Source organism: Poecilia formosa, unplaced genomic scaffold (genome assembly GCF_000485575.1).
Source record: "Poecilia formosa unplaced genomic scaffold, Poecilia_formosa-5.1.2 Scaffold178, whole genome shotgun sequence".
NCBI lineage: Eukaryota > Metazoa > Chordata > Actinopteri > Cyprinodontiformes > Poeciliidae > Poecilia > Poecilia formosa.
Window position 1 is genome coordinate 639,819 of NW_006800117.1, and position 22,793 is coordinate 662,611.

General features: G+C 36.9%; 1 protein-coding gene across 1 annotated transcript in view; it reads right to left on the reverse strand.

Moving 5' to 3' along the window:
• rnf144aa (ring finger protein 144aa) overlaps positions 1–22,793 on the reverse strand; it is a 28,330-nt gene that overhangs the window by 3,499 nt on the left and 2,038 nt on the right. The window contains exons 2-7 of the mRNA XM_007565533.2: positions 8,949–9,099; positions 7,980–8,084; positions 5,384–5,444; positions 3,781–3,997; positions 3,316–3,463; positions 2,758–2,847 (exon numbers count right to left, since the gene is read on the reverse strand). Of these exons, the coding sequence (XP_007565595.1) occupies positions 2,758–2,847; positions 3,316–3,463; positions 3,781–3,997; positions 5,384–5,444; positions 7,980–8,084; positions 8,949–9,083 (756 nt within the window). The 5' untranslated portion in view covers positions 9,084–9,099. The remainder of the gene's footprint in view (positions 1–2,757; positions 2,848–3,315; positions 3,464–3,780; positions 3,998–5,383; positions 5,445–7,979; positions 8,085–8,948; positions 9,100–22,793) is intronic.

The window sequence follows — 22,793 nt, forward strand, 5'->3', positions numbered from 1 at the left end:
TAAAATATGCTTTTTTTCTGGGTCAGAGAATTATGTAAAAAAACAAAACAAAACACAGATCCAACCTAACAATAAGAAAAACACATCTAAAAACGTGTTCTTAGTGTCACTCTGTGTGAAAATTCAATGCAAAGATCGTTGGATTAAACGGAAACATTTCAGCAGAACTACAAACTGATGCAGGAATTAATGTAAAAGGAGCCCCAATCAAGTACTGACTGGATTTAATGAAGTCTGCTAACATTTTTATGCTTAAATAACTCTTTTTGGTCCGATGAAATATTTAAATTCACTGAGACTCTGAGTTCATTACCTTCAATAACCCCCTGAATTATATTACTGTCTGTAGAGTTTATGAGATTCACTTTTTGAATTTAATCATGGAAATAAATTACATTTTCAAAGATATTCTATAGATGTTCAGTTGCTAGCATTGGACAGCAGGGGGCAGCAAAGGGACGTTAGAACCAAATCCTTGTTCATTTTCTCATTTCCTCACAAAATAACATGAAATAAAGATGGACGCAAAAGAAAGAAAAGAAAAGGAAGAAAGGAAAAAACAAATAAAATGAAAAAAGGAAGGAAATTAATGTTCACAATGTCTCAATAATCTGTGGCTAAAATTATAACAAATTAACAAAAGTTTATAGATATAAATGTAATAAACTAAGGTTTAGCATTTTTCCATTTTTTTGTTGCATGTCCACCACATAATTATACAAAAAAAAACTACCAGTAATGTTTTTAGATCCATTTTTTCTTTATCTTCTTGGAAACTTTATGCTTTCTAAATACATTTCAAAACCTAAAGATAGAAATAAAATGGCAGTTTTGCACAAATAATACATTTCACTGTAGATCTTCATAAAAATGACAAGATCTTGTAACAGCTGTGGCTTTAAGTGAGTTTTATTTTGCTGAACTGAGGAAAAATATGATTTTTAGGATTTTAGCAATTGCAGAATGTTGATGTAGATAAAAGAATAGAGGATAAATTTAGTAAGAAATTAAAATTTCCAGATCTCCTTCGGACTACATATGACAATTTTACAGCAAATGTTAACGTGATAAACGATAACATTGTTGTTTTGAGAACATTTTCACTGGAGTGATAATCCAAGAACACATTCTCAAAGATCAACAAACTTTAAATTCTAATGAGCATTTATCTTTGGAACTGGAAGACAATTTAAATATCCAACATAAATAAAAAAACAAAAGAAACAACAAGTAATAATGAATTATGAAGTCTCTGTAAACAAAACTGTTCTTCAATAAAAAAGACCAAAACACCAGACTGAAGAAATTTCTCAGGTAGAAAACAGAAAAGAGAAAAACAATAAATCATGCAGATGGAAATTATTGAGCTTGTTTTAATTTATCAAGCAGGTTTTTTTTTGCGCTTTAGTGTAACTTATTTAATTCACCACTAGGGGGAACCAAAGCACAACAAAATGAACAACTTGGGGAGTAAGAAGAAAAGACGAGTTGGAACTGAAACATGTTTTTCCTGCCGGTTGGGAGAGAGGAGGACATATTTAGGATTGTTAATCATTTTTCAGTGTTTTATTTGTGTTTGTGGTAAACAAACTGTTTCTTCCTGTGAAGCACAGGTTGGACCAGTTAGCCGGTCTAGACGCTGTTCTCTGGTTTAGATTATTCAGAGACTGCTGTCCTACAAACACGCTCATCCTGGAACATTTCTCGTTTCTGGGGAGATGAGAAGCAGCCGACGGAGGGAGAAAGCTGCAGCAGGATTCAGCCAGATGAAGTGCAATCACATGACTCAGCCTGGCCCGCTCAGAACAGATGCCAACGTGTATGCTAATGCCGGAAAATAGCAAGTACGTCGGACACAGTGACGCACCGCGCTCTGAATAGACAACGCCGAACTCCGAAGGTGAAACTTCAGAAATAAAACTATCTGTGGGAGATCGAAGCACATTCTTTCTCCTGAGTTTACTTTATGCTACTCTCTGAAAGTCAACAAAACTTTAAAGTTGGAGGAAGTTAGCAGGATCCACAGATGTGTGATAATTAAAGCCAGATTGATGAGTCAAAGGAAACCGTCTGCTGGATGCTTCACCAGGACAACCACTGAAAACAAAACCAGTGATACTGGAGAAGAAGTCCTGGGTCTAGTCAAAGCCCATCTTGATCTCATTTAGATTCAGTCTGATGACTTAAACACAGCAAAAAAACAAAATCTTACCAAGTATTTTGGTCTAGTTCTAGTGCAAATATCTTCGGAAGTAATTAAATAAGACAAAACTAACTTTTCAGCAGGATATGAGTTTGTTTTAAAGTCAATAATTCTTTACTATTTATAAAAGTACTTGTTCCAGTCTTCAGCTGGAGCGCCACATGGAAATAAACAAATTAATTGCAGATTTTTAGCCAACTTCACCAAGTTTTTAGCAGTTCAGTCATCCAGCCACCAGGGGTGCTGGAGGAAAGCCATCTCTCTTTTCCATCCCAAAAAAAGTATAAAAACTTGATCTGGAGCCACCAGATTTAATTTGGAATCAGGTTGTTTGGATCTTTTTGTTCAGGGTTGTTAATTTTACGGCTAAAAATGTTTACAGCTTACAATTTTACAGCTCTTCAGTACATTGTTGCAATTTAAATGAAGTTTATTGTTTTGCCTGTTCATTCACCACAAGTTACTAAAACGTGTCTAAATCAGATAAACTCCACAACATCAGAGAAACACATAAGAAAGGAACATCAAGTGTAGGAACAGGAAAACGTTCTCACCTGTGTTCTGTGCCAGATCACCGACGCCCTGGAGTGACCCAGTTTGTTCCGACATGGCCCTTTGTCATAGTGGATCAGCAGGAAGTCATCCTGGCACACACACACACACACACACACACAGAGTTAAATAGCAACCATTAGCAGCCTTAAACACGTCTAGATGTCTCCTCATGCAACCAGCTGATGAATCCACAATCAAATTTATCTCTTCCAATGAACCGAAATGAAAATTTTAATCTTCTCTGACCAGTTCATTTATTTTCTCCAATTGTATTTTTTAAAGGTGACCCATAATTCAAAAACACAAAACCTAACAAAGTATTTTTTGTCTACTTTCAAATGCAAACATCTTACTTCACTTGAAATAAGACAAAACTAACTTATAAGTTTTCATCTACATATACGAGCTTGTTTTAAGTAAAACAAAATCCTTAATATTGATGAGAAAGTCTCTTTAAGTGCTTTGTATTTTTTGAGACCCACATGGAAAAACAAAAACATGAAAAATGTGAATTTTTATTAGTAGTTTCCCTTTAAGGTAAAACGAGGCCAACTCACATCCAAGGACTCCAGGCAGTACCAGCAGAAGGCGTGTTTGCAGTTCTTGCACATCATCTGGGCGCAGCCCTCGTCTCTCTCGATGTAGACTTTACACTTGGGGCAGCGCTTGATGGGGGCGTCGTCCTCTTCGTTCTTATAGAAAGAGCTGGAAACCAGCAGGAACCCAGTTACATTACGTCTGACTCGCTTTTAAAATAAAAGCACATTATTTTAAGATGTGCTTCAAAATAATGTGAATTATTATTTGCAGATCATAATGCAAATAATTGTGTCATTTTTATAAAACAAAAATAATTATTTTAAAGTCATAATATTACAAAAAAAGTTTCAAGATGTGGAACTTTTTTTGCAAAAGTTCCACAAAAACTTTTAAGTGGACAGATATTTATTTCTATCCACACATTTTTACAGAGCTTCAGACTGTTAGTTGTTGTTTTCCTGGTGTTTCGGGGCTCCTGGTACCTGTTTTCCCCGGGGAGGAAGGAAGCGATGGGCGGGCTGCTCTCCTGGCAGGCCTGCCCCGGGTGCCAGGCGGCCTTGCAGGCGGAGCAGAACTCCAGGGCGCAGACGGCGCACTGGACCAGCTGAGGCAGAGCCGGGGAGTCGGTTTCTTTCAGCTGGCAGACGGCCTGGCAGCTGGAGGACGGGCACCACGTCCTGCACGGGTCCAACAGAACCTCTGGAGCCACAGCAGTAAATACATCACTGTTTAAAAAACTAAATTATGTCTAAACAGAAATTAATATTGTTTTAATCACTGCAAAAAAGAAAAACGAAACAGTTTCCTAATGAAGGAGAAAGTTAGGAGGTTGGTCCACCAACCAGCCGAGGTAAAGGCTTCAACTTTCAGGTTCTTTATTTCAGTCGATCTTTAGAGGATTTCATGAAACGTCTGGGTCGTCATCAGGTTTTATTCTCAAAACAACTTTACTCTATTGTGACTTTTCTCGTATTATTACAACTTTTCTCGCAGTAAGATGAGAAAAGTCGTAATTATTAAAACAGTAATAAGACTTTTTTCACATTATTGTGATTATTCTAACATTATTATGAGATTATCCATGCATTATTACTATTCATTATTATGGCTTTTCTTGTAGTGCTACAAGAGAAGTAACGGTAATATTACTTTTTTTGCATCATTAAGACTTTTTTGTGTTTTTTTGACTTTACGTAATATGACTTCATTCTCGCAAACTTACGACTTTATTTTTGTATCGTAAAACTTTATTCACGTAATATTACTTTATTGTAATATTAAATAATATTGCTTTTCTTAAATATTACTTTCTCAGCTTTGCCCTAATCCTCCATCGTACGGCAAACCTTCAAACTGCAGAATAATTAATTATAATTATATTATATTATATAATTATGTGATGCAATCATTTGTGATTTTATTTTAAAGCTGAATAAATATTTAGGTGACTTAATCAGCTGAAAATGCTTTTTAAACTGTATTTAAAGAATGTTTCTGTCACTTCTCAATTTTTATATTACCCTTGTTTATTTTTCATTACACTTTAATATTAAATATCTAAATGTCCAAATATGTTAGTAAAACACAGAAACACTATTTAGTTATTCTGCTGGCCGATAAATAAACTGTCTTCCACTCCTTCTACAAACTATTTCAATTATTTGCATCTGCCTCCAAAGACAATTTTCTTTTCCTACTGGGTCAAAGTTCACGGATTGTTGTTCTTCCATTTTATTGCTTCTTCCCCTGTTTTCTCTGCCAAGAACCCCGAGAACACCAGAAGCACGTCCAACTCGTCTGAGACAGAAAAATGTTCTGGCTGTTCTGATCCAAACCAAATTAAACAAGAAAAATGTTCATCTGATTTAACTTCAGACACTGAGAAAAAAAATTATCTGTCTTTTTATAAAGCGTATGGAAATATCTGGTTTTAGCTCTAAATAATAGTTTCCAAATTCAAGCCTTTAATCAAACATCAGATTACACTTCATTACTAAACTGTCCAGTTTTGTAATAAACACGTGACTGAAATTCAAGCATTTTCAAGGTTTTCAAGGCCCTGTCTGAATCCAGGAATAAACTCACCGCGTTCGAACTGAAGCTTCTTGTACCTCTGCATCATCTCCGCCGCCACCATGCACTCGATCTGCAGACACACAAGGAAATTATTCAGCTGACAGAAATACATCCATCATTTCGGGAATATCATCTTATTAAGCTCCAGTTTTGTTATTTTTCTTGCTTCTGAAATCAAGAGAAAGTTTAGTTACTGATGCCAAATAATGAAAAAATCTGATGGTATGATTGGAAATTTTATTTTTGCCGTTTTCTTCCCTTTTTGTTCAATGAGAGCTTCAATTAAAAAAAAAACAGTAAATTAGAAAATAAGATTAAGTGACTTGACTGTGTGCAGCTTAGTGATGTTATTCACTGTTTTATATCGGAGGCGTCCTGAAGAAGATTATTTCCACAAATTTCTTAGTTTAAAAAGTTGAAAATTTTAGACTTTTGAACATTTTCTGAGCTTCATAAAAGGGAAAACTCAAATTTCCAAGTTTTCTCTAGAAAATTTCTCAAAGTTCCAGTTTTTTTCTAGCAAATCTTTTAACTTTTTAAACTCAGAAATGTTGAGATTAATCTCTGAAATTTTCTAGAAAATAATTTGGAAATTTCAGATTTTTTTACTGCAAATACTTTTGGAGCTCAAAAATCTCAATGCTTTTTCTAGAAAATTTATCACAGCAGTACCACCAAATCAAATTGTAAGTCCATCCCTGGATCTGATTCTTATTTTGTGGGAGGAAATAGAGAGAGGAGCAAACAGGGTTAGCCTCATTTAGTGGTCGATGCATCGAACGTTCAGGCTTTGTAAAGAAGAATCAATTTCACAGCGAAGGACCTGCTGAGAGAAGAGAAAGACAGGCAGGAGTAGCTGGGGTTTCATCAGCAGCAAGTCGATCAGATGCTAATTGATCAGAAACATAATGCTGCGGTGGCAGAACCACGATGAGCCTCTCAGTAAAGAACCGAGCGGATCCGACCCACACAGAACGGGCGGAGCTGAGCGGCAGCTTTAGAAGGATGTAACATGTTGCAGAAAGGATTTCTTTGACTTATAAACATGTTGCAATGTGACGACACGCCCCCAGCCGCCTGCTGGAGGGCAAAAAGCAGCTAGCTGACGATGACTAGCCATCAGGTTGTCAACACAACGCGCTAAATCTTAAATATACGCATGACAAAGAAAAAAAAGGATTCAGTGCTTTGCAGCTAATTAGACAACCAGATAAGAAGGTCAGGAAAAATTTAATAAAAAATAAAACAAATAGTGAGGGAAGTAGGTCAGCTATGCTAGCTTGACTTTGACAACCTTAACATGGAGATGTGCTGCAGAATCTGATAATTTATTAACAATCATAAAATAAACATCAAGCCTGAAAAAATGAAACTGTAATGGACTGAATGATCAGTTCCTTGCGCGGGGAACTGCAGGTTTTTGAATCCTGATATGCTAGTAAAGCTGTTGTAAGTCAGTTGCTATGGCAATGGGCTTGCCACAAAGAGTGAGAAAAGAGGATAATACAGGTGGTTTTCAGTTATGCTTCACTGGTTTTTCTGCATTATTTTCCCTTTACTGCCCAGCACAAAATCATTAATAATATCCATGTCTCAAAAATATCAGGAAATATATATTTAAGTCATGTAATACAGATAAATATCAGCTTTTGGCCATAACAGCAATAATAATATCAGATATTAGTCCAATAGTTTGCATTAAAGCAGGATATCTTTATTTGGTACTAAAATAATTATCTTAAATAATTTAAACGCAACAACAAAAAACACTTAGTGAGATGAAATTGCTGAGGCTCATTTTCAAATTAAACCAATAACTAATAATTTATATGAATGAGTGTGTTACCATCAGGTTTCCCCATTATGTGAAAAGCAAAGAACTGAGAACACAGCCATGAGGTACACCAGAAGTTTTCCAACTCGATCAAACTGTACTCAGCACAACTCACAACAACCCACCTTTTCTCATTGACCCAACATAAACACAATTTATCACTTTATGTTATGGATTAAAACCAGGGCCGGACCAAACCTCCATGGGGCCCCAAGCGAAATATGGTTTTGGGGCCCTCTAGTTCTGCTAACAATGTGGACAGGCTGCAATCAGCAGCCTGATCATTAGGTTATTCACACACCTGCTATAAACTTAATGCATCTCTGGCTGTTTATATTATATTCATGTTTAATATAGGATACATTTATTGGCCACCTGATTTATCAACCAGTCGATTTCTGGGACCGATTTACTTAATTTTGGGGGATCGTAATCGGCCGATACTTACATGTGAAGCCCATCTTATCACCTAATCTCTTCTTTGACAGCAAAGGTTTATAAATCAGCCTCTGTCCTCTTCTGCTCTGCAGTGAGACCAACCAGGTCAGGCCTGAACCTTTACAGTTAACAATATTTACCCCACTGTGGCAAACTCACCGACTTTCTTGCTACATTTAGCAACATTTCAGACAACAAAAAAATGTAATCTAAAAAAAAATTCATATCAGCCAAAATCAAAATTAGCTGGTCAGGCTGCTTAGTTTGCTAATGCCTTGGGCCGGCTCTGACTAAAACAAAAACATTTTTGGTGATGACAGTTTTGATTTTTACCTCATTTTCCTGCAAATGTCCTCTTTTAGGGCAGGCAGAGTCAGGACAGCTAATTGCAGTTTCAAGGCCTTCTTTAATCAGGAGCTCCACATACTGCTTCAGGCACTGAAAATGAAAAACCACAGGTCAGAGCTGCATAGAAAGTATTCACACCTCACAAACCTTTTCTCCTCATGTTTCCAGTGGAAATCCTCCAAAATGCTCCGGCTGTGAAACCAGAGCGTCCACAGCCAGGAAAAGTTTAACTTCAGCCTCTATTTAACTTCTTTCAGATTAGAAAAAATTGCAAAGTAAATAGTAGATATCAAGTATCAGATAGCAGAGCTCAGCTCAGACGTGTTTACAGGGTCTCTGCCCTCTGTCATAATCTGTGGTGAGTGAACTCTGGTAACCGCTGCCGCCAGCCGGTTTGAGGAAATGGCAACTAAATTTAGAGCTTATTCTTGGTTAGGCTGTAAAAACCAACGGATGTCACTTTCTTTCTGTAACATCAGATGATAAACCAGAGTTTACTGAAACTATTTTGGTGGTTTTCACTGTGTTAAAATGTCACATTGCTTCATTGAATACACAGAAATATGTCTGGATAAGCCAGAAGTGATCATAAACCAAGATCTTTTTCACATTTTACCTTTTTATCATTAATATATTTTATTAGGATGTTATGTGATAAACCACAAATGTGCTAATAGCAGAGCTAATTTTTGGTTTAGAATTTTAGCATTTTGGTAACTTTGTAAACTATTAGCACACTCAGTTTCCCTTAAGTTATTTTTTCCAGTTAGATTTGAATGCTCTAGTAGTATAATTCATTTTTCACTTTTAGTAGCTTCACCTAAATCAATGTTTTGGATAAATTCTAATGTGCATGTAACCAAACTAAATTTAGCTTAGCGCTTTAATGCTTTAGCTAACTTTGTAAACAATTAGCACACTTAGCTTCAAAGTGACAGAATCTGTAAAACTCACCAGTGTGCAGAAAACACATTGGCACTGCGTGATGGTGGTCATCTGCTCCAGTGGAAACTCTCCAAGGCACAGTTTACAGGAAACCAGGGGGTCAACGGCCAACTCCCAGGTGGGCCGGTACCGTGCTGTGGTCATCTTCACCTCCACACAGCTGAGACAGGACAGAGGAGAGCCGCCGTCAATGTAAACACAGAATTCACATTATGTTGTTTATGCTGCAGTACATCCAGGGTCGCTGATGTCCAGCCAGTAAAGTCATTTTTGCACATCGAGTATCAATCATCCGTTTAAATGTGAGGCAGAGCGTGATGAAAAAGAAGGCAAAATGTAGAAATAAGAGAAAACAGAAGGATAAAATGGAGAGAACGCAGAAAAAAGCTGGTGTTTATGTTGGAAATGCTAACCTAGAAATAGAGCTAGAATTTCTAACTCCAGATGTTTACAGTTAGCATCGGGACCAAAACTTTTCTCTCAAGAATCGTGTTTCAAAATTAAAAGATGCTTCATTGTCAATTTATACGTCCATTCATCATCTTCCAATTTGTTTTATTTCTATAGCTAATGGTGCTAGCCTCTGCTAATGTTGTCAGCCTCTGCTAATGTCATTAGCTCTAGCTAATGGTGTAAGATCCTGCTAATGGCATAAGCTCAAGCTAATGGCCTCCGCTATGCATAATGTAAGCTCTAGCTGGCTTTAAATCCAATTAACGTTAGATATAGCTAAAGGCACTAGCTCCAGCTAATGGTGTTAGCTCTACTTGATAGCACTAGTTCCTGCTAGTTTCATTAGCTCTGGTTAATGGTGTAAGCGCCTGCTGATGGCTTTGCCAATGGCGTTCAACTCTGCTAATGTTGGTGCTCTAGCTAATGGCATTATCTCCATTAGCTAGATTTATTAGCTAATGGCGTTAGCTCCTGCTAGTTTTATTAGCTCTAGCTAATCGTATTAGCTCCAGTTTACATAATAAACCATAGATTACAAGCCGATCATGTTAGTTTGGTTCAACAGATGTCTCGTGTCTAAATGAAAGGATGTTTGCGGCCTGACCACATCGACCTGCATGACCTTCACATAAAACGGTATTTTTAACATTTTTGATATTTTTGAAGTAACTTATGAGTTTTTTCGTATCCCAAACACCAACTTTTAGGTTAATATGAAAACTACGACATATTCAGGCCAACATGTTCCAGTGGTCATGGATCGCTTTAAGGAAATAAGGGAAAAGCAGAGGACAGAGGCAGCTCATTTATGTTTGTCTCCACTTAATCCGTGAGTTAAAGATGTGCTTTGTCAGATTAAGCCTCATGGACTAATAAATGCACTCTGGAGTGAGTGAGCGCGCACACAAACCGGCCCTTTATATGCAGAGTGACACCAGTTTTCCTGCATAAACACCCAACGTCAGCCATGTTCCGCTTCATTTCAAACAACACACTTTGTGGCATTAAAGAAGAAAACAGCTCAAAGGCTTTGGAAAATCCTGTGGTCATCTACAACAGCCATCTAAGCCCACTGTGAAAATTCACTTTGCATTAAGTAACATGGCTGCCCCTCTTTCTGAGAGCCGGAATGGGTTATTTTGGGCCGTCTCGTCTCAGCCTGCAGCTGAGCGCAAACAGCTCCCACTCTGCTGTTTACAGGAAGTGGTCCTGCGCTCTCAGCGTCAGCACTATCAACCTCTCCCCTTGCTGCCTAGCAACCAGCCGGAGGAGGATTTCAGAGATGGAGGAGGCAACGAAGAAAGATGAAAAACCACAGATCAGTCTGCGTCAGTTTGCTGGTTGGCAGCAGAGGACAAAGAACGGGAGGAGAACGAGGTTCAAGAGTTCACAGCACCAATCTGTGGGCTCGTGCTGCGTCCATGTGCGACCCGGTAAGGCAGGAGGAAACAAGGAAACGGGCCGGATGTCGTCCAGAACCGATCCTCTACTTCAGTCACCACAAAAGATTCATATTTTAATATCTATTAATTAAAAATGGAAGAAAAAGAAAAGCTAAATGTACAAGCCTAAATTAAAATTGAGCTTATTCAGACCTTTGTAAATTAAGTTTATATTTTTTATGATGATTTAAGATCATCAGGATAAAACTAAAAACTTTTTAATGAGTTGCAATGCGTTTTCTTCATCAGTGGAGTGTTGTGCAATAAGCACACACAGAAGCACTCTAAATCTGGTTCTCTGCATACCAACATCTAAACAAATATCACTTTGGCCTCATCTGGATGATTCAGATACTCTGTAGGAAACTTAATGAGTTACAGTACATTGTTCTTCAGCAGTGGAGTATTGTGAAGTTACTATGGGCCCCAAGTGGTTCTCAAAGAAACACTGATCAGTTCATAAAGGTAAATCTAGGTTTTGCAGCATTAGAGGCCTTTAATAGGCCATTTATTAGGACTAAATCAACTGTGAACCCGCACTGATAGGCAATGCTAACAGATTTCTGCTTTTTTCCCCGTTGTTTTCAATTCTCTAAAGCAATTTGATAACATGATCAAATCTGACTGATACCTATTTCTCTGTTTTTAAACAAAACCTCGATGTTTTTTTGGATTACTTGTCATCTTCTGTGTGCAGTATAACCGAGTAGAGATGCAGCAACTTTTCTGCGTTGGGCAACTTTCCACCCGCCACTCTAAGCAGTGAGTCAGTTCCTGGTTGACTCTGCAACATATCTCATTTAATAATGAACTCTTCCTCCTTCACATTTCTTCATCATGTGGTCTGTGGGAGGACTGCGGAGAAAACTCCACACCTCGGCTCTGACTCATTCAGATCCTCATCCGTTCGTTCGTTTCCAGACTTCGTGTTGATCAACATGAAGCAACCAGCAGTGGGGATGCTCCGCTATGAGTTTATAAAAACTTAACGACCAATCAGGGCGGAGAAGTGAACCGAAGAGGGAAGAGTGTGGTTTAGAAAGGAAATGACATCAGATTACATCATTTATTTAAAATAGAGATTCGCAACCAGACATTAAGTAAGCAAGTCATTTTATTTACGCAGCAGCAGGGCTGAACTAGACTGTGTGACTTGGGGCCCAACTTCCTGTTCAGACCAACACTGAAAACGTTTCAATCCAGATGGATTCTGGGAAACGGAGTCAAACTTGACTAGCTAAGCTTAAAAACAATCAATGATATATCAATATCAATATCAATAGATAATACATCTGACAGAATATTCACTGAACTCTGATCCAGAACCGCATAGCATTCTGGGAGATGCAGGCAGAGGAAAAGCCTCATCTGGCCTTTCATTATAGGTTAGTTTTATTTCCTCATGACTTTTTGTTTGTCTAATTCAGTTAGTTTTAAGTAGGTCTTAAGAGTGAGATTTCTAAAAACAAAGGAATCTAACGTTGCGTTTCATTTTTACGTTTGGAAGCTCATTTCCTGTCACATAACCGGAAAAGCCGGTTTTTGACATTTCTCTGACATTCGGAAAAACTTACTTAATTTACCATAACTCCGGTTTTACTTGGCCTATTAACACAATTTAAAAACTGGTGTGTAGTTTATAATGTGCACTTTAAGCACAAGTTGAAAGTGAGACTGAGGGAGGCGGAGTCTTGCTGCTACGCCATCACAAACCAGACATGTAAAAAAGATGCTATAAGGCTATGGACCACTATGTTTTAATGGATCGATACTCGCGGATGAAAAATCGATACATTCCGAGGGGGGGAAATATCGATACATATCGTAGAATCGATTTAATTATGCAGCCCTAATTGATATTGACTAATAATGCAGCCATATCGTCCAGCCCTGAAAAAAAACAAAAAAACAATAAACAAACAAAAACAAGATTAATACATTAGAAAACAGGTAGTTTCCCTCAACAGGGAGCAGCCTGTGGGTCTCTATGTCGGATGAATGGGCAGGTCAGGGTAAAAAGTAATAAAAAATAATCAATAAGGTAAGAGCTGGGAGTCAAATGCAATCCTAAGTGGTTGTCCCCATGTGTCGGTCATCACTCTGAAAGGCTGCTCTTATATTAACAAGCTGCAGCATAATTTATGACCTAACGACTTAATGGCCCAGACAGAAACCCACAAACATGCATTAAAACATGCGGCGGGTCGGGTTATGGAGGCCTGGAGGGCACCAAGACGGACAAAATAAATTAATTTATATACATTAGCAAAAGCTAAACTGCTGTCAGTTCTAAGAAATGTGACTGTTTTTGTATTTATTTTATATTGGAACAAAAAATATTACTTAAAGGTTTTGGGTTAAATGTTTAACCCAAAACCTTTTTTTAAGTAAAAATCAAGTTTATTTGCATACAAACCAATTCAAAAATGAAAATAATGTTGCTGTAACTCATTAATTCTTCAGAATTATTGTAGATATTGATGGTTATTATCAGGACAAATCTCTGTAGCAGTCTGTGTTACAGTGAATGCGAAGAAGCCTCTGACTGAAGACACTGTTCAGAGAGTTTTACAGGAAACTAAGGGAGAAGTTAGGAATTAAATATACCAGAAGTTCACTGCAGATTTAGTTAAAATATTCCTGATTTTCATCTCCTCATCTTTCCAGATAACTTTTAACAAACAAAAGTTTGTAAACAGATTTTTTATTGGTTCATATAAATTAAGCTGTGGTGGAACAAAAGGTTGACTGAATATTAACTGTGCATAAAGATTTCATTTCTACATCCTGCAAACCAAAAACTTTCCCAATTTACTGCATTTTAAAAATAATATTGCTTTTGTTTACTGCTGTGGGAAACATTAAAGAATATTGAACATTTTCAGCTGAGTTGACGGTTTCCAGAGTGAAATTATATAACAGGACATCACAGTATTGTGTAAGACTCTGTTTACGTTCCTCACTGAATGTGGAAGCAAACTGCAGAGAGAGAGAGAAAGAAAGGGATCAGTCCATTTCCCTCCTGCACAAAACAGACGCCACTCAGCTGCCGCCATGTTGGACAGGGCATGGAGCGCGAGACAACGAGGAAACATTCCTGACAATAATCTATGAGAAGTTCATCAACAAGCTTTCTTTATTTCTAACCAGAATGAAAATGAGTATTAAATAAGTTAATTAAATTATCTAAATGACATATTGAACGTAAATGAGACCCAGATCAGCGGCTCGCTCGGTGAGAAGGCCATTATTCTGTAATAAGCGGCTCCTCCCTTGCCACTTCCTTCCTGCTTTTCCATCCCTTTGGAATAAATAAGTGGGAACGCTACGTTTCATCTGCGCCGTTTCCTCCTGCTGGCGAGATTTCTAAGACTGTTGGCTCACCAGGAGGACATTTATTATAAACGAAATGAAAAATTCAATGTTTTTATGTAGGGGTGTCCAACGTGTGGCCCAGGGGCCATTTGTGACCTTTTGACGAATTTTGTGTGGGCGCTGACTGTAATTCAGGAATGGCACAAACGTGGCCTTCCTGCACTTCTTGTAATTTTCTTTTATGACGGCAAATTTTTAACTTCTAAAGCTGAAAATATTAAGTACAACACAAAGATTTTTTCTTCATGTTGGCCCCTAAATTCTTCCACCTTGGGGATTTTGGCTCTTCATGCAAAAAGTTTGACCACCCCTGCGTTAGGATGCGTTCACTCCAGTCCTGTTCAGTCCGTTTCCAATGAAGTCCGGTTCGGTCGGGGCGGTGTGAACGCGTAGTCAACCAGACAAAAATAAAACCTGGTTCAGTTCAGCTGAACTCTGGTTTGAGTTCATATGTGAAAGCCAAGCGGACCAAAGCAGGAAGTGGACTACAACGCACAGCATTCTGGGTAAATACAACGAAACAAGCGTGCTAGCTAGTGGTTTTTACCAAGGTAAACAGAAAAAAGCTTAACAAAGTTTGACGTCCGTTTTGAAGTTACGCTTATCGGCTGTTAAAAACTAAGCAGTTTAGATGTTTATTATTCTTGCTCTTATTTTGAAGTCCATTTACATAGCAGCTCTGTTTCCTCCCCTCAGGATCGCCACCCGTAAAGCAAATGATACTTGTTTGGTATCCAGAATGTGCCGCATTTTGTTGAACAGTAAACTGTTTAAAATCTATTCTGGCAAAATCGGCCACAGTTTGCAAAACTATAAAACTGAAAGTGTGAGTTAAATCTCCGTTCCAAAGAATCACTTCCTGAAGCAAACAGGCAGATGTCTAATTAGTCCTGTCACAATAAGTCAATTCATCACATGATAAATTAAAATGAGCTCAATAATTTCCATTTGAATGATTTATCGTTTTTCTCCTTCTACAAAATTGGATAATAAAAATCTTCAGTCTGGAGTTTTTGTCTTTTTTCGAAGGACAATTTTGTTTACAGACTTCAAAATACATTCTAATTGTTTTGTTTATTTATGTTGCATATTTAAAATATCTTCCAGTTCCAGGGTTACATGTTCATAATAAATGAAAGTTTATTGCATTATTTTGCCATTAGCTTTATATCATTTATCGCAATAACTTCTGTGACAATTTATCGGCCAAATTATAACATTTAGAGGGAGATATACTATGTCGTGATACGTTCTGTATTACAGAAACCTTATTATAACTGGACACAGCCTGTTAAAAACCTAATAAAATAACAGGAAGCGAATGCCTAAATGAGACAAAGCAGATAAATATATTTCCACCAGTTTGGCCAGAAAGTTCACTTTACAGGAAGGAAGTGAACAGTTAAACGTGAAGAGCCAGCGGTGAAATCAGCTGGGCTGTCGTTATGTTTGCCACCTGCCACAGAGAAAACAACCAAACAGGTTAATTATCATGTTAATGGCTGTTTGCCCAGTTTGGCCCACGCAGGCAGCAGGATTACAGGATTCACCCGACTCAGCAGCGGCTTTCTGCAGAAACCCGAGAAACGGGCTTTCCTCTCCTAAAAACTGACATGGATTTAAGGTTTTATGACAACATTTTGTGGTATAATTGTCACAAAGATAAAAGTGAATGCATGCACCGCATCCGTTTTAAAACTCACTTAAAACATTTATTTTTACCACTAAGCTGCACACACTAACTTTACATTAATTATATTTGAAATGTATCGATTTTTAATGATATTTTCAGTGAACAAACAGTGGAGAAAGTAGTCAAACTAAGAATGCTGATGATATGGACATAATTAACTGGAATTTATTGTGACAAAAAGAAATCAAAATTCTTATAATTAGAAATTAATTAAGATAAATTTAATTTTAACAATTTAAAAAAATAAAAAGTTTCTCAAACTGTTGTTCTTGATGTTATGCAAAATAAACTTGACATCTTTAACTTTATTTGGTGGCACTATTGTGATAAAGATTATGATAAGGCACCATATGTTACTTATTTTTTAGGTAATCACTAGTGGTGCCGACATTTATTGATGTTCTCGTTGAACAAGAAGTGGAGAAAAATACAAAATTCAGGACCTGAGTACAGATTAAGAAAATGATATCAGACAAATAAAAAAAAGTGATTTTTAAAAAGGAAAAAATAAATTGATGCAGAATAAGACAGAAACTGCCAACTTTCTTAAGATTTCTGTCTTAAATACTCATTTAAATTGGTCTTATTTAATTTTTGGGCTACAATTAGCAAAAATAACAGATTAAAGTTGCAGCTAATGACTATTTTATTAATTTATTATTCTGGCAATTAATAAGAGTTGACAAATTCTGCAGATTTTTCTTTTAACCAACTTATCTTATACAATATACAAGAAAATCCAAATAATCAAATAATTCAGCTCCTATTTTAAACAACAAAATAAGAATTTTCCCCCTAAATGCAATAACAGAATTTGCTTAGTGAACAATTGATTAATTGCAGCAAAAGATGAATCTGCAGCTAATAATATGAAAAGCTCAGCCCTTTCTGTTTGACTTTACATCAGTTATTTTTCAGATTAACCAATTAATAATGAAATAAAACAAGATTTTATTAGTTTTATTTTTTACTGAATTTGATCCAGGTGAAAGTAAAGCTGCCCGTTTGTTTCTGGGTAGGACACATTTACAGACAAAAAAAGGTTTTTCCTCATAAATGTCTATATTGTTGTCCAGTTTTGGCCTAGTTAAAGCTCTGAAGACGTTGTTCTGACATCAAAACGTCACATTATAGAGTCTGCATTCTCCAGTTAGCGATTAATCGCTCTCTAAATTAGCTGACGATTATTGCACTAATTGATTAATCGCAATTAATCGTTTCAGGACTATTTGAAAAACATCGCTCTGCTTCTAAGGACTCTAAGGAGCTTGAATTTTGAAATTGAATGACGAAGTGAATTGGTAGAGCTTAAACGTTGCTAAACGTGCGTCACATCTCCCGGTTGTGTTACGTAACTCCACACAGGAAGTCCAGAAGGAGCGCACTTCCTTCAGAGATGCGTCGCTGCTCATGCAGTTGTCTCCTCGGCTAAGTGGAGACGACAGGAAGTCCACACTCGGCCTGCTCCTACTGACGGACGCGGAGAGCAAAGGGTCGACTCTGCTGCCAGCCTGGAGTCCCTGCAGCTTCAGCTATCGGCACGCTGCAGCCGAAACTAAACCTTCTGCTCTCATCTGGGAGAGCTGGGCGATACGAACCTGACATTTATCACCGTACTTTACTGTGCTATGTCTTATTTTTTAGGCTGCATATCCATTGACCATATTATTTACGTCTCGCATGAACAAACTTATTTAAGCTCAATTTTAATTGCCTTCCTTATTTCATGGAAACAGCAGTTGGAAAATTTTTATTTCGACAAAAGTTTGACATATTTGTAATGGAAACGCAGTTTGTGCATCACCACAAACACAAATATTAGTTTTAAAATGTTTCTTTAAGACACCAGTCACATAAAGATGTGAGATTTTATCACTAAACTTCACATTTATGTTAAAACTTATTGGTATTTATTTATGTTTTCTTTGAACAAACAGTGGAAAGTCGTAAAACTATAAATCCTGACAATAAGTTGTCATTAATTAGGATTAGTCGACAATGATACATCAAAATTCTTATTATAAGAAATGTATCACGATAAATGATAAACGATACAATAAGTATAGAAATCATGACGATATAGGAGACAAAAATAAGCAGTTTGGTTTCATGGAGGAATAAAAACTAATAATTTATCTTCATAAAAGCGTGACTGTAATCTGCATCTGTGACACTGTGTTTTTCTCCCAGGGTCTGACATTTGGTTCCTGTTGTGAGACATAATATGGGATCATTTGCAAACAGCAGAAGGAAATGAGATCTGCTCAGAAATATTCAGTAAAGGCTGATTTTAATCAGCGGAGTGAGCCGGGTCGTCTTGCTCCAGGAAACGGAGGAAAGATGCAACAAGAAGCTTGTTCAAGTATAAAAGGTTTGATCCTGAAACTGCATCAAACCTTCGGAAAAATAAGTCCAGAACTACCAAAATGTAGAAAAAAACGACGTGCAGGGAGTAAGAGGTTTAACTAAAACATGACATAAGATTCAGACATGCATAAAATAAAAACAGGCGTACACCAAGGCACAGTTCTTGGTCCATCTCTTTTCAGATTTATTCATTTATTCATATTCATGCTTGTGTTTAGATTTAGAGCCAAAGCCTGATCAGAACTAAAATTCAGACTGGGTCAGAGTTTCATGTATTAAGCCTGCATACAGCACAGAAAAAACTAACCAAAAATGAAAAGAATATAAAGTTGGGTTAGTTTATTAAATAAATAGAAGAAGAGACGTTTTGTCCTCAGGTGCAGAAGTTAATTAGACTATAACGCATGTTATAGCGCATGTGGCTCCGCTCCCATCAGTCACACATCCCAGATTTCCTCTCGACTCATCCTGCGGTTACAACAAGCGACAAAATGGAGCAAAAAACTGAAACATTTACAAAACTAAGGTCTGGAAACATTTCCAACTCTAAGAGCAAAAAGGCTGGAACGTCAAAGACCGGTTGGAAAAGTAAAGAACTGAAAATAATGTCCAATTATTTTGTTGTATTTTCACATTTTCTGTCAACATTTTACGTTTTTTAACACAAAAGCACAGTTAGCTGCTGGTGAACTGCCGTACTGCTCCAACAACCAGGCTTAGCAAGTTTTCAGAGGGAAACCTTGAGGTCACTAATGTGTTTAATAAAAAACTGAAACAATAAGAGTGTGTGCCGCAGAGCGCCGTCATTCTGCGGGACAATAGAGTCTTCATGGTAAGCAGAGGGGAGAGCGCCACTCCAACAGAGAGACACTCACAGGCTAATCCGTGGCGCAGCGTCCAGCGCTCACACACACTAATGCTCACACACACTAATGCTCACACATACGGCCTGAACTGTCCCAGGAATCACCCACCCAGGATTTTCAGACAAAACAAGAGTCTGCAGTCAGCCTGACCCCAGATTCTCATTCACAGAGAGCACAGCGAAGAGTTCACGACGATGGACGAGATACTGTGTGGAACGACTGTGATAACGATAAAGATTTTGATTAAAAATAATATCTGTTACTTATTTTTAGGTAATAAATAGTTTTGCAGGACAGCGGCAGCATTTATACCACCATACACACAAATATTGTTAATGAAATAATGTAACGTATTTGAAACATGTTTCAAATATGTTACATTATATGAACAGAAAAAAGGAGTACATTTCCGTCAAGTTTCAGAAATTTTCTAGAAAAAAAACAATGCAATCTTTCCTCCAAATGACAAAACTCAGAAATTTTCTAGAAAATCTACAAATTTGAAAACTTAAAAATTTGCTAGAATAAAGTGAGAATTTTTTAGAATAATCTCAGAAATTTTGAAGCATAAACTTTGAATTTTTGATTTCGAAACATTAAAGTTATAAAGCTATAAAAAATAAACTTTTGAAAAATTATAGAAAAATTCTAGAGAAAACAGAAATGTTGGAGCTTGAAAAGTCAAAAATTTTCTCAAAAAATTTCAGAAGTTTTGACCTTAATTGCAAAAAATTTGTAGACAAATCTCTAAATTTACTAAGTTCAAAAAGTTGAAAAATTGCTAGCTCAGAAATTTTCTAGAAAAAATGTGGAAATTTCTGGTTTCAACAGTCAAAAATTTTCCACTTTTGAAACTCAGAAATTTCAATTTTTTTTCCAAATTTTCTTCTAGAAAGTTTATCAGATTAATCTCAAAATTTCTAATATTTTCGTTGTTTATTTACTCTGTTTTTTATCTCTCTCTCTCACTGTTACAGAAATAAGCTTCTTCAGGAAACCACTTAAAAAAACTAAAACTGGTATTTTAACATTGACTGATGATTAATATCACTAAGCTGCATTTAAATCTCATTTTCTGATTTACCAATATTTATCATTGAACAAAATGGGAGAAAATATCAAACACTTCCAATCATGGTGTCATTTTTTAAATTTAACATCCATAACAGAAATTTTGCAAGACAATGATAAATCAAAATGAAGAAATCAGGACATATTTTACGGGTCTCAGGGAAACCGTGGGAGGAGGAAGCTTCGACCTGACGTAGGAAAGGGTTCGACTTCCTGCTGGGTTCGCCGCAGACACACAAAGGATGTGAACCCATCAAACGAGAGGAAAGGAAACCCCTTCAAAGGTCGACGGAGAGCCGAAAACAGCACCCGAAACTTAAATCAGAGCAGGGAGCTGCGGTGTGAGAAGACACTGAGCCTCCCTTTGAGGCCTTTTGTTCCAAATCACAGCGGCATTTAGCCGAACACAAACTGGACCGTCCAGGTTTGATCCAATTTCCATCCGGTTTACTGGAAAACCGAGAATTCAAATGCTCAAAGATTTAGAATATTGGTATTTTGGTTTAAAGTTGAGTAAGATGCCAGGGTCAGGTCTGTCATAATAAGCAATAAATCAGTTCATCCAGTAAAATTTGTGATTGTGACAAATTTTTAGTAGTTTCAAAATGCCAAAATACTGAAAAAAACAAAAAAACGACTTTAACCCGCGTAAATTCACATTTAAAACACTGACTGAAAACCTGAATGAATGATGTGAGTTTATGTTTTATACATTTTCAAAGCTGAAATTATGGGATGGTCTCATAAAAGGGAGGGACTGATTTAAATGTGAAGATGCTTCAGTTCACATGACTAATGTACAGAGGCCATTAACACGATGATTTATTCATGTTTTGGCCAACATGTGATCCGTCCCAGATGAGAATCCAGTCCTGGACCAGCAGGTTGCCATGTTTGTATGTTGGGACACAGAAAACATTTATGATATTAATTATCCGACATCGGCCCAAATTTTCATATCAATGCAAATCTAGCTGCAATATTTAACTTTTTTCCTCTTTCTCCTCTGTTCTTCCATCATACTTTAAATCGGGGTGTCCAAAGTGTGGTCAGGGGGCCCCAAATGGCCCTTACCACCAATTTTTGGTGGTCGCTTGTCTGCATTTCAAAAATGCTACCGATTTGGCCCTGCAGTGGGTAGCACAAGAATTTCATTGACAAATTTAATTCTTCTTCAACGGAAACTGTTAAGCACAGAGCACTTTTAGTTTAATTTTAATTTTAAAGTAAATTACTTTTTGTTTTAAAAAGAATTACTAAATAAATGATTAGAGTACATTATTTTTTTCTATTAAAGTTGGGTAGCAGTTGTTTTTTTAATTGTGATTTATTAATTTTAAAAAAGTAATTAGAATAATAAACACGAACCAGTAAAAGTCAAAACAAACCCAAAATAAAACAAAACACACAAAAAAACCACATCAAATATTTCCTCACTGAAGCAGGTGGTAAATAAAAAAAATAACAGAAAAGAACAAACAAACAAAAAATAAATTAATTAAACACAAAACAAATAAAATGGGGCAGTTAAAGGGATTAATATATAAACTAAATGTTTTTTTGTTTTTTTTTTTGGTAAACCACCCCAAAAAGTTAGGAAGCTGTTTTTATTAAGACCAAAATAAAACCACTTTGTTGCTTAATTAAATTATTGCGTGTTTAATTTATTACCGAGCAGATAAAAGTAATCCAGAGAAAAATTATTTTGGTTTTTAAGTTGGAAAAACTATAAATTTTAAGCAGTTTTGGCTTGATTGCTCCATTTCTTGAGTTTGCATACTCTGTTTCTAAATTAGTTGATTACTTCAATGACCGATTAATCATGATTAATCCGATTAATCGTTTCAGCCCTGCTGCTCGTCCTGCTCTCAGGAAGCCATTGTGTGTTCTCCTCATACCACTGAACTCTGCAGGCTCCCAGCCACGCAGCATTACTGAAATGCTAAATCTTGGAAAGTGTCAGCCGGTCAGCAGATTCCAAGGAGCGTTGCATAACGGCCGTCTCATTTTACCTGCGAGAGCCGCTGCCGGGCAAAAAGCACGCATGCATCCCATGATGCTTCACCTGGAACCCGGCGCCACCCTCATCATTTCAAACCCCCAACAACAGCAACACACCGGAACGTTGCATAAGCAGACAGACAGACGGACCCTGAAGACGGACTGCACCCAAACGGTCCGTTCCACCTTCGGGTTGAATCCACGGCGGAAGAAAGGAGCGATTGAGTGAGAGGGGAGGCGTTAGCCTCGTTACCTAACCAGGTAACATCAGACATGCAGAGCTGGGAAGATACTCAACTACATCTACTGAATAACTTCTTTGAACAAATGTACTTTTAGGAATATTTCTACTACGCTGTAATTTGAGTAATTTTATTATGAAGTATCTCTAATCTTATTTAGGTAAAATTTCTGTGTTTTTTACCCACTGAATGACAAACAAACATGTTTTAACCAGAAACTCATCAGACACACACTGGCAGTTCCTGTTAAAGTTTAAAAAGTTTTTATTGACAGAAACTGATTTAGAAAAATGTTGTTACTTTTTGTTAGTTATATGAATTATTGTCATTTTCTCCTTAAAATA